This window comes from Phocoena sinus, chromosome 16 (genome assembly GCF_008692025.1).
Source record: "Phocoena sinus isolate mPhoSin1 chromosome 16, mPhoSin1.pri, whole genome shotgun sequence".
In the NCBI taxonomy this organism is placed as follows: Eukaryota; Metazoa; Chordata; class Mammalia; order Artiodactyla; family Phocoenidae; genus Phocoena; species Phocoena sinus.
Window position 1 is genome coordinate 57,157,718 of NC_045778.1, and position 14,665 is coordinate 57,172,382.

The 14,665-nt window shown below is 47.9% G+C and overlaps 1 protein-coding gene across 1 annotated transcript in view; it reads right to left on the reverse strand.

Moving 5' to 3' along the window:
* SEC31B (SEC31 homolog B, COPII coat complex component) overlaps positions 1–14,665 on the reverse strand; it is a 30,922-nt gene that overhangs the window by 7,193 nt on the left and 9,064 nt on the right. The window contains 16 exon segments of the mRNA XM_032607594.1: positions 661–822; positions 1,335–1,508; positions 2,220–2,450; positions 3,813–3,911; positions 4,162–4,236; positions 6,723–6,786; positions 6,788–6,951; positions 9,897–10,049; positions 10,578–10,739; positions 10,859–10,907; positions 10,909–10,941; positions 11,785–11,835; positions 11,837–11,925; positions 12,275–12,415; positions 13,378–13,473; positions 13,676–13,871. Coding sequence (XP_032463485.1) covers positions 661–822; positions 1,335–1,508; positions 2,220–2,450; positions 3,813–3,911; positions 4,162–4,236; positions 6,723–6,786; positions 6,788–6,951; positions 9,897–10,049; positions 10,578–10,739; positions 10,859–10,907; positions 10,909–10,941; positions 11,785–11,835; positions 11,837–11,925; positions 12,275–12,415; positions 13,378–13,473; positions 13,676–13,871 — 1,939 coding nt within the window.

Here is a 14,665-nt window from a genome sequence, read left to right on the forward strand (position 1 = left end):
CAGGGAAGTCCCTCAAGTCTAAACTCTTGAACACAGAATGCCAGGTCTCTCCTGATCTAACTACCACTTGTTACCCCAGCTTCATCTAACTCAGTCCACTGCCACAAACACCTGTTTTGTAGCCCCATTAAAATGTTAGTCATTCCTCAAATGGGCTCTGCTTACTTTCCCTTCACTGCCTTTGTAGATGCCATTCCCTCTGCCTGAAATAGCCTTCCTTACCTCTTCCTTTGCCTAAATAACTTTTAACCTTCAAGACTCAGATCAAACATCATACTCGTTCTGAAACATTCCCTGAACTTCCCCCATCCCCCAGTAAATTGCTTTCTTCTGCGTGATCTCATGGCTCTTTAATATTTAATCATATCCCAATCATGGTATTTATGAATTTTACTGTAGTTAATTTTTACCTATCTTTCCTAGACTAGACTATGAGCTAATTAAGGGCAAGGATCATGGTTTGTGTACCTTTCTGTTCTAAGTGCCTAGTAGTTGTTCAATAAACAGTTGTTAGAAAAATAACTGAATCTATACTTTATGAAGACAAGAATTTTCATCATTTTTTTCACTAATATATTATAAATATATTATAAAATCATGCCTGGCACTTGGTAGACACTTAACAGGTATTTTTGAATGAATGAACAAGCAAGATCTTACCTGGTGAGAAGACTGGAATCCCAGTCTGGGAGATGATGTCTCTTGAGAGTGGGGAGCAGCTCCCACAATAACCCGGGGAAAGGGGAAAGGGGGAGACTGCTGGCCCAAGACACCAGAACCCTGGGCATGAAAAAGCCAATCTCTCAGCTGCTGAATTGGTGGCTATAAAAGTTATAATCATGAAGAACTGTGTTAAGTAAAGTTAAAACAAGCAAACAACCCCTCTTACAAGCCTGGCCCCACATAGCATTCAAACTTCAGCCGACCCTCTACATTTCAGCCACCTTAGAGGACTCAAAAGGTCTCTAATTCCTGCCAAGCCTTCCTTCTTGCTGTTCTTTCTGCCTAGAATGTCTGACATCTTCTGGTAAGCTATTTCTCTTTGAAGGTCCAGCTCAAATGTTTTAACCACTGGGAAGCCTTCTTTGACTACTCCAGACAAAGCCAGCCCCTTGCCTGTGAAGTCCCACAGGGCTTAGTATAAGCTTCTGTTATAGCAGGATAAATTATTGACATCTGATTTTCCCCCAAGAGACTGTGAACCTCCTAAGGGACTCGATCTTATTTATCCTGGGAGCTTCAGCATTTAGCATAGTGCCTGGAACATGGAAGTGCTCAGCCAGTGTTAGATGACTGAATGAAATGGTATGCTCTCTCCACATGCCCCCACTCACCTGAGCACTGTCACTGGGTAGGTAGCTCATGGCAGTGACCAGGCTGCCCTGGGCTGCCAGGAGGTTGGCATACTGAGCGATTCTGTAGGTTGTGGCAGGGCCTGGGCTCACCCCATCAGCACCCCGCAGTAGCTTCAAGCTCCTGTTAGGGACCACCACCTTCTCCATCAGGTCCTATAGGGACAAGGATAAGGGCAGTCAGCCCTCTTCAAAGCACATCCTGCTCTCCAAGCCCAGGCAGCTCAACCAAGGACTTCCCTGCTATGGGTATGAAGGCACCTGGCCATAGCTACGTGCAGGTAGCAGGTGATGATATATGATACATGAGACATGACAGTCAGAGAAGAGCCACTTGGCTTCACTTCCCAAGCCGTTTGAGTCTTACACTCTTATACATTTCTGCCTCTTCTTTTTGGATTTTTTATCTTTTATGCTAATACATCATCAACTTCAGATTCTGTTATACTCTTATTTCATGTGTAACTTTGTCTCCGCATGAGTCTGTGACCCCCACCTTCTCTGGGTACCCACAGAGTATCTGGTACAATTTAGGTACAGGGCTTTTCACAGAAGCTAATAGAAGGCCCAAGCTCGCAATTACTCAAATATCAGGTAAACTTATACACCCAAACCTGAAGTGGGAAAAAATTACGACGGTTAATATCTAAGCAGCTGCTGCTCAGTCTCCCTTGACTGAGAAAGAAGGAAGATGATAGCTTACCCATGGAAAAGGTCCCAGACTTTAGGGGCCCTAATCTCTTCCCTAATACCCTGATTCCAGCCTGGTTACTCAGAAGACTCACCTCTGATGTCCCTGCAATCTCCACTGCTAGCCCCTCCTAAAGGCCTGATGTGGGGGACCAGGGCCCTGCAGAGAAGGGGTACCTGTAGAGCCATGGGGGATGAAGCCCGGGGGCATTTTGCCCAGCACTCCACCAGCCGCTCCACACTTCCTGAGCACACGTAACAGAGTCTGGCTTCAGAAGTTAGTGCCCTGCCACCCTCCTGCTCCATGTGAGTTCCCAGCATGTCTGTAGAGAGACAGAAACTTCTTAAATGGCACAGCTTCCCTGTGCTCCTCTTCCTCCTGTTTGAAAACAGGTGGGGGACCATGAGCTATGGAACAGGTAGCCTCAGTGGCTTTAAGACAACAGTGAGGTTAATCCTGCTCTGCAGTGAAGGGCAAAGCTCTTGCACTGAGATGTGACAAGAAAAAGTAAAAGAGGACCATAAATGCCCTCTACTAAACGTAGAGGGATGCACTCTAGTCCCTGACAACATGGCTTGACCTCCCAGAGTTCAGGCCACTCCTCTGTCTCCTCCCTCAGTGTGGGAGTAGTCCCCGCTCACTGCAACTAGAGAAAGCCCGTGCGCCGCAACAAAGACCCAACACAGCCACAAATAAATAAATTAAATAAATAAATTTATTTTAAGAAAAAGTCTACAAATAACAAATGCTGGAAAGGGTGTGGAGAAAAGGGAACCCTCCTACACTGTTGGTGGGAATGTAAGCTGGTGCAGCCACTGTGGAAAACAGTATGGAGGCTCCTCAAAAAACTAAAAATAGAGTTGCCATATGATCCAGCAATTCCACTCCTGGGCGTATATCCAGACAAAACTATAATTCAAAAAGATACACGCACCCCTATGTTCACAGCAGCACTACTCACAATAGCCAAGACGTGGAAACAACCTAAATGTCCACCCACAGATGAATGGATAAAGAAGATGTGGTACAGATATACAGTGGAATACTACTCAGCCATAAAAAATGAAATAATGCCATTTGCAGTAACATGGATGGACCTAGAGATTATCATACTAAGTGAAGTAAGTCAGAAAGAGAAAGACAAATACCATATGATATCACTTATATGTGGAATCTAAAATATGACACAAATGAACTTATCTATCAATACAAAACAGAAACAGACTCACAGACATAGAGAACAGACTTGTGGTTGCCAAGGAGGAGGGGGTGGGGGAGGGATGGAGTGGGAGTTTGGGATTAGCTGATGCAAACTAGTACATACAGAATGGATAAACAAGGCCCTACTGTATAGCACAGGGAACTATATTCAGTATCCTGTAATAAACCATACTGGGAAAGAATATAAAAAAGAATGTATATATACATGAATCACTTTGCTATACAGCAGAAATTAACACAACATTGTAAATCAACTATATTTCAATTAAAAAAAAAAAAAGAGTTGGCCCTTAATGGGTAAAGCTAAAAGAATAACCAGGTATGGTTTGGGAAGTGCTCTACTTCATGGTTAAAACACAACTCTACCCCTAGCCTAAAAGCTTAGGTCTCTGTGCCTCACTCTGGTTTTAAATGAATGAGGAGTTTGAAGACTTCCACAGAAGCTGAGCACTTACTGAGAGCAAAGCTTAGGGCTAGGAAGGGGAAGATACCCTAAAGGCAGATCTTCTATGCTACCCTAGGTTAGGCTGGCTGTACTCCTACCGCACCTGGATGCAAAAGGCCTGTTGTCTGTTACTGTTGAGGTCAACTCCCTTGGGCTGAGGGCTCTCACCCAGCCCCAAATCACTCTTCAACTATGTGGCCACCTGGAGGGAGAGACTTATGAGTACCACTCTTCCCAGCACGAGGTCAAATAAGCATTATGCTTTCTTCCCACCTCCATACCCCACCAACTGGACTCGCTAAGATCCTTGAGGTATTTTCCTGGGAAAGAGACTACCTTCAGGAGGTAAAATGCTCATATATGTATTAATGGAAGAGGTATTCTGAGACGGTTTCCACTGGCAGGATTCTCTTTTCTGCATCAAGCACGTTTCTGATGTGAAAGCAGCTTACCTTCTTCTGAAGTTCACCTTTATTGTATCCTAATAGTTTTAGGAATTTCATTCTGGAGTCCTTCTCTAAGGTCACCTAAGGAGCCACAGAACATAGAAGTCTCCATTAAATAAATGTGAAGGACGCTCTCCTGCACCAGCTGGACATCTGTGCCAGTGTACCCTCAAATGTAGTTCTTTGTACTACCAGAAGTGCTCACTGAGGCCAACACCATCTCTCCCTATTTCTCCCCAGACTTGATTCCTGTTGGGGTGTGGGCAGATGTGTTAACAAACCCTTTCCCCCTTCTGCAATGAGAACTGGACCTTCAGTTGACTTCCTAGATCTATTGCCCTGGTAACCTGATAAGAGTAAAATGTCAGCTATGTTTCTAGGCAACACAGCTTGTGACTGGTAAATTGCATCTGGACCAGAACTATGTAAACTATAAATAATTGATGTGGACACCATGCTATGGGCTTCCCTGATAGCAAGGACTCCTGTACTAAACAGATCCCTTGCAGGGACCCTAGAAGCTATGCTTTTGGAGTTTGTACAAGAGATATTAGCTCTTGTGGGCCTGGAGCTTCCAAGCCAGGGCAGCTAGCACACCAGCCTGATGGATATCTCATCTTCTTGCACCTGGAGAGCTGAAGGAGAGAACTCTAAGCTGCCTCATGGACTGTAACAAGGACTCCCACAGAAGAGAACCACCTGATGCTGCCCTGCTGACAAGCTGTGGTTCCTGTCCCCTATCCTTCTGAGGAGACTGATGCCAAGTGAGCCTTCAGTAGTCTTATGAGTCTAAACGGCTACGTGAGAAGACTCCTAAGTGGAAGTTGCATGGATATAGTAAACGAAGTCAGCTTACCCACTCAGTGTTCCAGATACTAAGGGCCAAGGCTTCCTGAAGCCCTACCCTAATGGGTTAGCAGGCCTGGGCCCTTCATTTATCCCACACTGAACCATGAATTCTTACTATGATCGTTCTCATAGTCTCTCAGGGCCCCCTTCTTCTTCTGTCTTCTTCTCCTGGAAATGTTCATCCACACTCAGCTTCAGGACCATCATCATGGAGAGCTCTTGCGTAGCTTTTTTTTTTTTTTTTTTTTTTTTTTTTTTTTTTTTGCGGTACGCAGGCCTCTCACTGCTGTGGCCTCTCCCGTTGCGGAGCACAGGCTCCGGACGCGCGGGCTCAGTGGCCATGGCTCACGGGCCTAGCCGCTCCGCGGCATGTGGGATCTTCCCGGACCGGGGCACGAACCTGTGTCCCCTGCATTGGCAGGCGTACTCTCAACCACTGCGCCACCAAGGAAGCCCTTGCGTAGCTTTTAAATCAGACTCTTCTATCTTCTTCTCCTGGAAATGTTCATCCACACTCAGCATCAGGACCATCATCACGAACAGCTCTTGTGTAGCTTTTAAATCAGACTCCCCTCTGTCCTATGGGCACCAATGCCTCCTTTGTTCAGCAGAGTAAAGGCTGAACTCCCAATTATTCCCTCTACTCTTTCCAACTCCACCATTCCTGGAGCTACCACCTGTATCCTGCTTATAACAATAGCATTATTTCTTACTATTTTCTTCCCACATCTCTTTCTAGCTTCATTCTACGGTTGATGATTTTCCTCAGATCCTTTTCTCCTCAGATTCCTGGTATCGACCTTCATAAAGTTCTAGTATAGGGCTTCCCTGGTGGCGCAGTGGTTGAGAGTCCGCCTGCCGATGCAGGGGACATGGGTTCGTGCCCCGGTCCAGGAAGATTCCACATGCCGTGGAGTGGCTGGGCCCGTGAGCCATGGCCGCTGAGCCTGTGCGTCCGGAACCTGTGCTCCACAACGGGAGAGGCCACAACAGTGAGAGGCCTGCATACCGCAAAAACAAAACAAAGCAAAAAGTTCTAGTATATCTGAAGCACAGACTCCAAGTTATTCTCAGACCCCCCAGGACAGGCCCTGTCCTTCTTTTTGCATTCTACTCTATAATCCCAAAGATATGACTAATCCTCTCACTGCCTGTCCAGTTATTTCTTTCTTTCTTCAGCTCTCTCCTCTCACATGCTCACTTCCTTTGACACATAAAGCACTCATCATGGTGTCATAAGCAACCTGAAATTAAACTGACGCTGCAACTGAAACCATGCCTCCAGAGTAGAGTGGGACTTGAGCCCTGAGTCCCATCACAATGACTTGCCTTGGGTTACCTGAAACAACTCAAAGCCTTCCAGCTGATCCTCTTCCCTTCCTTTCCCTTTCTTTCTTCTCCATTCCCATCACCTTAACTGCCCTGTGGCATGGCACTGTGAAAGCCTTCATCTTGGCTCTGGTGAAGTAGCCAGGACATCAGCAACAGTAGGAAAAAGGCAAATGCCGCTTGTACTCCTCAGTTTCCCTATAGCCATGAATGGTCTCTGAGCCTCGGGTAAAGGGAGAAGACTTTGTGCCCGGGGTGGGTGCCATGTAGGAAAAATCCCAGCGAGGTTAGGGCCTCTGTAATCTGGGCCACGTGGTGGTTGTTGACAGAGGCTGGGGTGCCCGGCTTTGGAGAAACACTTCTGAGCAGCCAGCCTTCAGGCTTCCTACTTTCAGGAACTGCCAGAGCATCTTTTCGCTTTCCAGTGATGCTTGCTGGATCTTGTTCTGACTAATTCAGGAGATTTCCTGATCCCAGGCCCTCCTGCAGCTCAGCTGACCGCATGAGGAATTCAGGTTCTGTGGTGACCTGACTGATGAAGACTAGGCGGAGGCAAGGTTGTGGCACCTGATGGGCACGGGTGCTGGGGAGGCCAAAGGTAACCAGCTTCCCCCCAAACTGGTGAGAAAAAACAAGAAGGGTTAAGGCAAAAATTAACACCAAGTCAGGATCATAGGGAAGGCTATCTATTGGTCGACCCTAGGATAGGAAAGCAATAATAAGAGAACTCCTGGGGGTAGAATAGGACCAGGAATTCAGTAGCGAATGTACCCCCACCCCAAAACCACTCCTGCACTTTCAGCACCACCAACTTAAAACTTCAGTACATGGTACTCACCTTTTCCTCACCTGTCCTGGTACCACCTTTCTCCCAGTCGCCTGGACTAAACTCCTTGGAATTATTACAGTCTTTTTACCCACAATAGCTGAGCAACAACAAAGTCTTCCTTCCCTCTTCTTGTTCAATGTCTCCCACGCCCAGTGCTAGCACTGGTCTTCTCCTCCTCCATTCCAAGCCTTAGACTACAACCCTATCCCTGCTGCCATTCAGGAGCCTGTACTGGTTTCACAAGGCCCCAGAGAGAGCTTAAGCTCCTCTGCCTAGAGTGCACAAAATCTTTCAAAATCAGGGCCAGACCTGCGTCTCCGGCACCTCTCTCTCTGTTCATTCATGTGATCACTCCGCATCTCCAAAGTGCCCAGTTCATTCCTGCCTCTAGGCCTTCAACCACCACAACAACCCCACCTGAGAATCCTCCTCACCAAATGAGGTACTTTATATAAAGCACCTGGAACAAAAGCAGAGCCCAGGGAAGTTCCTTTACTCCAGCAGTTCTTCACCTTGGCTGCACATTAAAAGCACCTGGGGAGCTACCCAAAGTCACCAGGCTGTACCCCAGACAAAAAAATCAGAAGCTCTGGGGGTGGTACTGGGCATCAGTATTTTTTTTAAGTTCTTCAGGTTATTCCAGCTGCAGCCATGCTTGACAACTACTGCTCTAGTCCCCAACCATTCACTACTACCCCCTCCTTAATGAATGTTCCCAGCCAGAATTCTTCTCCACTCTTACAGCACAAAATCTACATTACAGATTGTGCTAAACAGAACCATCCTAACTTTTGATTTGTATAATACTCGACAGTTTTACAAAGTGCTTACATATATTCTTATTTGAGTTTCATGTCAATTCACAAATAGAAGCTCAGCAGGTCCTACTATCCCTGTTTTACAGATAAGAACACTGAAGTCCTGAGTTAAGTGACTTGCCCAAGGTTACCCAGCTGGTAAGAGACAGAGCTATGATAAGAATTCAGGCCCCTTGACCTCAGAGTTCTTCACCACTGATGGGGCTAAAGACGGGCACCATGGAGGAGGGTGGTATTTAAGCAAGCGACCTTGAAAGGCTGCAGTAGGATTCAATGTTCAGGAGAGAAGCTGAAGGGTAAGGTACAGGTGGAGGCAGCAGAGTTGAGTTATTCATAGAACAGAAAGTAGACATATGTAACTGGAGTAGAGCAAACACATGAGAATAAGGTGGGAATAAAAACTGGAGCAGGACTTGGCCATTTTGGGGGAAGTGGAAGTTGGACAACATCGCCTGTTTTAGTGCCTTTTTTTTTTTTTTTTAGCTCAGCAGGGAATTCTCCAGAGCAGGTAACTTTGCGCTGGATCGAGATGAGCTGGTGCAGGCCCAAACGCTCACATAAGACGTGGTGCTCTGCCTCGGCCTCAACAGGTGGGTGCGTTTCAACTGGACAGACGAGGGGCTGAAGTGCGTGTTTTGCCAGATCTACTGACACCTACATCCTAGGGGCATCCTGGTCCTGGAGCCCCAGCCTTGGTCATCCTACAGCAAGAGAAAGACTCTCATGGAAACAATCTACAAGAACTATCATCAAATTCAGCTGAAGCCAGAGCAGTTCACTTCCTACCTGACATCCCCAGAGGTGGGGTCCTCCAGCTAGGAGCCTGTGGCCACACCCCACAACACCTTCAAAGACTTCCAGTGTCCTGTCCTGTAACTGTTCCACAAGGCCCATCCCCCCAGCCACTAAGTGGCCTCCTGAACAGACAGTGTGAAGAAGCTGCCTGCTGCTACAAAGGACCTGGGGGAAGAGGAAAGTATCCCAGGGTCTTTTCTTTCTGGCTCCAAAGATAGTTTCCTCTCTTGGATCTGCAGAGAAAGCCTTTCCTGTGTTGCTGCCCCAGCCTCTTCCCTACACCTCTGGCACCTAAGCAGCAAGCCCGGCTGTGCTGGAGTCACCATCATCTTCCTCTCCCGCACTCCACTGGGCTGGATGGCATGGACGGTTTGCTGACCTCTGTTCTCCTGGGGCATGGGAGGTGGTGGGTATCAAGTTCTCTAGCCTCTTGCTCCTGTTGTCCCAAGGAGAGATTCCCATTTCTCCTCGGCCCTTGTCCTAGCTGTGTCTCAGTGGACCACAGATAGAGGGACTGAGGGTTAAGAGGGGAATGTTGATGGGGAGGTCTGCAGGTACTGTGAAAATCCTTCCCTCTGCTGTCCACCACTGGGAGAGGTGGGGTTTGGGTTTGGAATGTGAGAATGGCACAATAAACTTGATGTTTAAGGCAGTGCTCCCACCCCCCAAAAAAAACCTGGAGGTAAATGGGGCTGTGTACATTTGGCCTTGAGTCTATAAGGCAATGGCTGGGGGGGGGGGGGGTCAAAGGTTTTGAGCAGAGGAGGGAGAGGATGAAATCTACATTTTTTTTTCTTTCCTGCTTTGTATTCATCCTGTTCTTTTTGTATTCTAACTATGCCTGGACTCATACCAGTCCAGGTATGTAGATGTGGAGAAAAATCAGATGGACTCTCAGGCAGTTCTCCATAAATGAGAGTTCTAAAGCAATCAATTCCTTTCAGAAAGGACTGGCACAGCAAGCAGGGTGAAGGGGTAGAGAGGGAAGCTACAGCAACTCTCTGCTTGAGCACTAAAGTGGGACCTGATCTCAGACACAGGCAGTGAGAATAAACCTCTTACAGAACACAGCTCCATGCTGGGCACACAGTAGGCTTCACACACACACACACTACACTTACAGCAAATGAGACACCTGCTGGCCTTCTCATCCATTTGGGGTTTTTTTCCAGGGGAGATATCAGTGATGCTTGGGCCACTTGCTCTGGCACCTGCAATGGTGGGAGATGCTGGACTTTGCTAAAGGAAGAAGAGATCGGAGGGCAAAAGGACACCTGCATCAACAGTGTGGAGTGGTGGTTAGCCAGGAACTCTACCTACAAACTCCATTTTGGGAGGGATCCTTGAGACACCCAATTTGGCCCACAAAGGTAGGACTCTCATATTCCAGGGGACTGGTAGTGAGGATGGGACTCCCATGCAATAAGGCTCTTGGAAAGCCTACTGCATCCAATATCTACAGTGGAGTGTGGCACAAAACGGATCTATAGGAGGCAGGGAGGAAAGACAGTTCATACTTCCAAAATAGTGAAGGGTCCTAGCATGGAGGTCCAATTTCCCCGAAATACCGCTGGGAACATCCAAGAGCAAGAGTCAAGGTAAAGGCCTCCTTTATATTGGGCAGGAACTGACATCCTTCCGGGAAGATGGGCACTGGAGCAAAGGTTCAGCCTTCCCAAACCCAGGGCTCTGGTCTCCCAAGTCTCCAATAGTCCCCACTTCTTCCCAGGCTATGTCCTTCCCTCTCTCGCCAAACAGAGACAGTCCCTTCCCTCCAGCATTCTCCACCAAGCCCTTCAAACCTTGTCAGCCTGTCTCATCTGCTGGACTTCCCAGCTCCTACCCATCACAGAGTATAAACTGATTCAGCCGTCGAAGAAGGCAGCAGAGAACACTGGAGGGTCCCAAGGGCACCACTGCGCATCAAAGCACCAGCTGCTCAGTGTGGGTAGCTTATACACCACCTAATATGAGGGAACACAACCATTAAGGAAACCTTGACTTAGGTAAGGAAACCCAGAACACATAGGTGCAGCCGGGACTCCCCTACCATCCCAGCATGCCCACAGAAGGGCCAGCCTACCTCACTGCTCTCCAGGTTCCAGCACAAGATCTGGTTGTCCTTGGCACTACTCAGCCTGACTCCATGACACTGACAGGATCCCCCTAAAAAGGAAAGGAAAGAGAAACTAATGTTTGCTGAATGCCTACTGTGAGCAGGGTGCCTTATGTATCTTGGATAAATCTCATCCCCCAAAAATGAGCAGTCTGACTTCATTTTACAAATGAGGAAAATGAGGCTTTGGAGGAAATTAAGGAACTTTCAGCAGTCAAGCAGGCAGAACCCAAGTCAAATCCCAGAGCCTGTGCACTATGCACTATACCACTCTGCCTCCTGCAGGTCACTGAAGGATGGCCTGCTTCTCTTCCCTGATTGTAGGGTAGGAATTATGAATCAGGCAAGCACCCATCCCTATGGGTGCTTTTAGCCCAGGAGGGTAGTGAGGACCTAACGCTCAAAAGTCACCAAGGGGCATGGCCCTTGAGTTAGAAAGAACAGACTATGGGGCCATTTTCTCTGCTGTAGGCCCAAGAGCTACAGCTTCAGAGGCAGGCCTGTTCACGGAAAAGACAGGAGCCAAGGTTCCTTTATTAAGAACTCTTGAAGGAGGCAACCTAATCACCTAAAGAAATGAGTACTGTCCTCAGATCAGAGCTTGGGGACTCTCCCAGGGGGACTAAACATTGGCTCCAGTATTTCTCATACCCTATCCCACTCCCATCTCTGAAGTTAGATGGAAACTCAGGCTCTTTTCCATAACCTCTGGGTCTAAAGGAACTCCTCTTGATTGGACCTGGAACTAGAACTGGGTAACTATGTGTTCATTGGGATAGCTTTGAAGCCAGGGAGAATGTCTGGTAGCCAAAGTGAGGCATGCATTGCCTTCTACCCAGGTCATTTATGCCCCCGCCCTCCAACAAGGATGTGGATGGGGTTTGAGATGCTGCCTGCTGTGACTCTCCAGCACCTTCAGGGGTGAGGAGGCAAAGCACAAGTCACAGATGAATTACTGGAAGATGATCATCTTCTGAACATAGCACCAACTGGGTGGCCATGTCTGGGTGCCAGGCCAGGCCTGAGCAGTGCATCTGTGAACAAAGCAGACTCCAATGTAACCTGACTCTTCTGGTTATGAACCTTTTTTGTCCAGCTGAAATGGGACCTCTCTGAGGGTAGGTTTTGTGTCTCTCCTATGTGACTGGGAACACCACAGCCATCGGGGAATGAGTGATGACCATAGCAAGGAGCACCAGAAGCCTCCAGATCAGCTCAGTTTAGCTTCCCTAAGCTTTCACTCTCAAATGGAAATCTGCTGAGGCTGAATCCACAGGTGTAACAGCCGAAAGCAGAACCCTCGCCTGGGGGAGAGCAGCTCCAACACTAGACCTGAGAGAGACAGCAGAGCCCGAGCCTATATTCTGCCTGTATTCAACTCACCCTGTTGCTGTGATCACTGACTTTGATAGGTTCATTCTTCCTGAGATCCCACACGACTGCCTTGCCACTGGGGTGAGCAGAAGACAGAATGTGTTGAACTTGACGGTTCCAAGAGAGTGCCTTGATGTCTTCTGGGGGCTGCTGAGGCAGGATGTGTGGGGGGCAGGTTGAGGACAACCTGTCACCCCTGGACCAAGAGACAGCTGCTCTTCCACTGCTCCCAACCACCCACAGAAAGGCCAAGAGTAGACATGGGGCTATCCAAACCAAGCCAGTCTCGGGAAGCTGGGAGGGGAGTTTTCCAGAGAGGATGCTTTAGGAAACTGGTGTAGAAGCTGAGAGAAGGACAGATGCACTTGGGTTTTACTCCTATCCCAAAGTGCTCCTGAGAGGATAGAGTCAAGATTTTAAAACAGCCCTCTCGTCTCTGACAAGAGAGAGAGGGAGAGGAAAAGGGTGAGGGAGGGAGGGAGGGAAATATAGACACCCAAGACCCCCAGAGAGAATGAAGCAGAGAGAAAAGCCATTGATACTTTTAGGGCACAAGGTGCTATCAAATTCATACTGAACTTACCTCACGATACTGTAAGCATAAGAAAAAAAGTGAGGAAGAAAAAGATGGGCCCAGTTACAGACTGACAAGATAGGTACACTCAGAGACAGAGACACACGAGTCCCCCAACCACATGGGGAAACCAGATACAAAGACAACGCTGATCCTCCCACGAAAAGGACAAGGGTGTATCTGGGTGTCCTACTCTTGCCCCTGCTCAGCTAAGCTCAGGGCCCAAGCTTGCCTAAGCTATACTACGATAAACAGTACGTTCATGCCTTCTCTCAATGTCTTTTACTCCCCTCACCCTTCTTCATTTGCCTTCCAGAAACCCCTGGGTCAGTTAATGACCACAAGCCACCCCCCAACCCGTCCCCACCCGACTCCAACTCTCTATTATCTGGCTGGTAGGCAGCACGTTAGTCTGTGGAGCTTTAGTGCCCTCCAGTGGTGAAGACGAAATTCTCCTGTGTGCTGGCTGCCTCCATAATCCAACGCTCCCTGGGAAAATCAGGTGCACACTCAGCAGCAGCACCAGAAGGCTCCTCACCTGTGACTTGGATCCTGGGGTCATTGGCACACTCAGGTTATTCAAATCCCAAATGAAGATTTCTGAATCATTGGCCCCTGAGGCCAGGAGGTTGCCCTGTATGAAGGAACAGGCCTTTGGAGACACGCCTTCCCAGGAAGAGATGAGAGCAGAAAAGGGGGAAGGAGACCCACATGCGGGGCTTCCAAAGCCACCCCCACAACAACCTGGGAAGGGCTCAGAGTTAGAGACCACAGGTTACAAGCAAACGCTTCCCTTCAGATCTGTCAGCCATGTCTGATTAACTGAAATGTAGTACCTGGAACGGATTAAAGTCAAGGGCTCTGACAGCCCCCGTGTGCTTCTGTATCTGGGTAATCACAGGCTCCTTTCCCGAAGACAGGATGTGGGTCACACTGTATAGAGTAAGCATGCCATCATCCCCGCCGCCTGCAATAACCCCGGAGCCTTCCAGAAGCCCGTTGCCAAAGCTCCCCCAGATCAGCTTGTGAAACCTACAAAGAGGAGGAACTGGCATCAGCACCAACTCAGGTCCACGTCAGTAAGTAGAGAATGGGCATCTTTGCCAGCTTCTGACATTACGCAGGCATCCCCACCCTTAGTCAGGGCCTGCCTGTCTCCCTCATTTCCCAGACACAGAACAGAGGTCTCCTCTGCCTGGTCCTCCTGCCCTTTGGCTGAAAAAATGTTCCGTCTATGTTACACTAGAAGCCAGGAGGCCACTGCCACGGAGCTGGGGGAGGGGTGCTTTTTATGTTTTTGTTAACATTATTGGGTTTAATATAAACCCAGTGATAAACACTTCAAATAAATTACTTCTTAATCCTCCCAACTCAAATAACAACTAACACTTATTTTGATAACTTCCTACGTACTAGGCACTAGTACGTTTTAAGTGCTTTACATGTTTTAGCTGATCAACAACCCCATGAGGTATTAACTCCATTTTCAATTGAGGAAACGAGGCACAGAGAAGTTGTGAAACTTCTGTATATACAATTAGTAATTTTACTCCCATTTGACATCTAGGAAGTGACAGAGTCAAGGTTCAAAGTTAGGCCCATCTTATGCCAAATCCTGAGCTCTTAACCATCATAAAATATTGTCTTCTATTTAGAGCAAGATCCAAACTCTTCTACACCTGAATAGAAGCAGGTTCCTTAGGCCAACAGTTGCTGTCCCCTCTTCCCTCTTAAACTGGAAGTGAGAAAAGATCTAAGGACTTTCCCATCCCATGCCTCTCCCATGTGTCTAGTCCACTGGAACCACCATGTGGATTCAGTGGGCC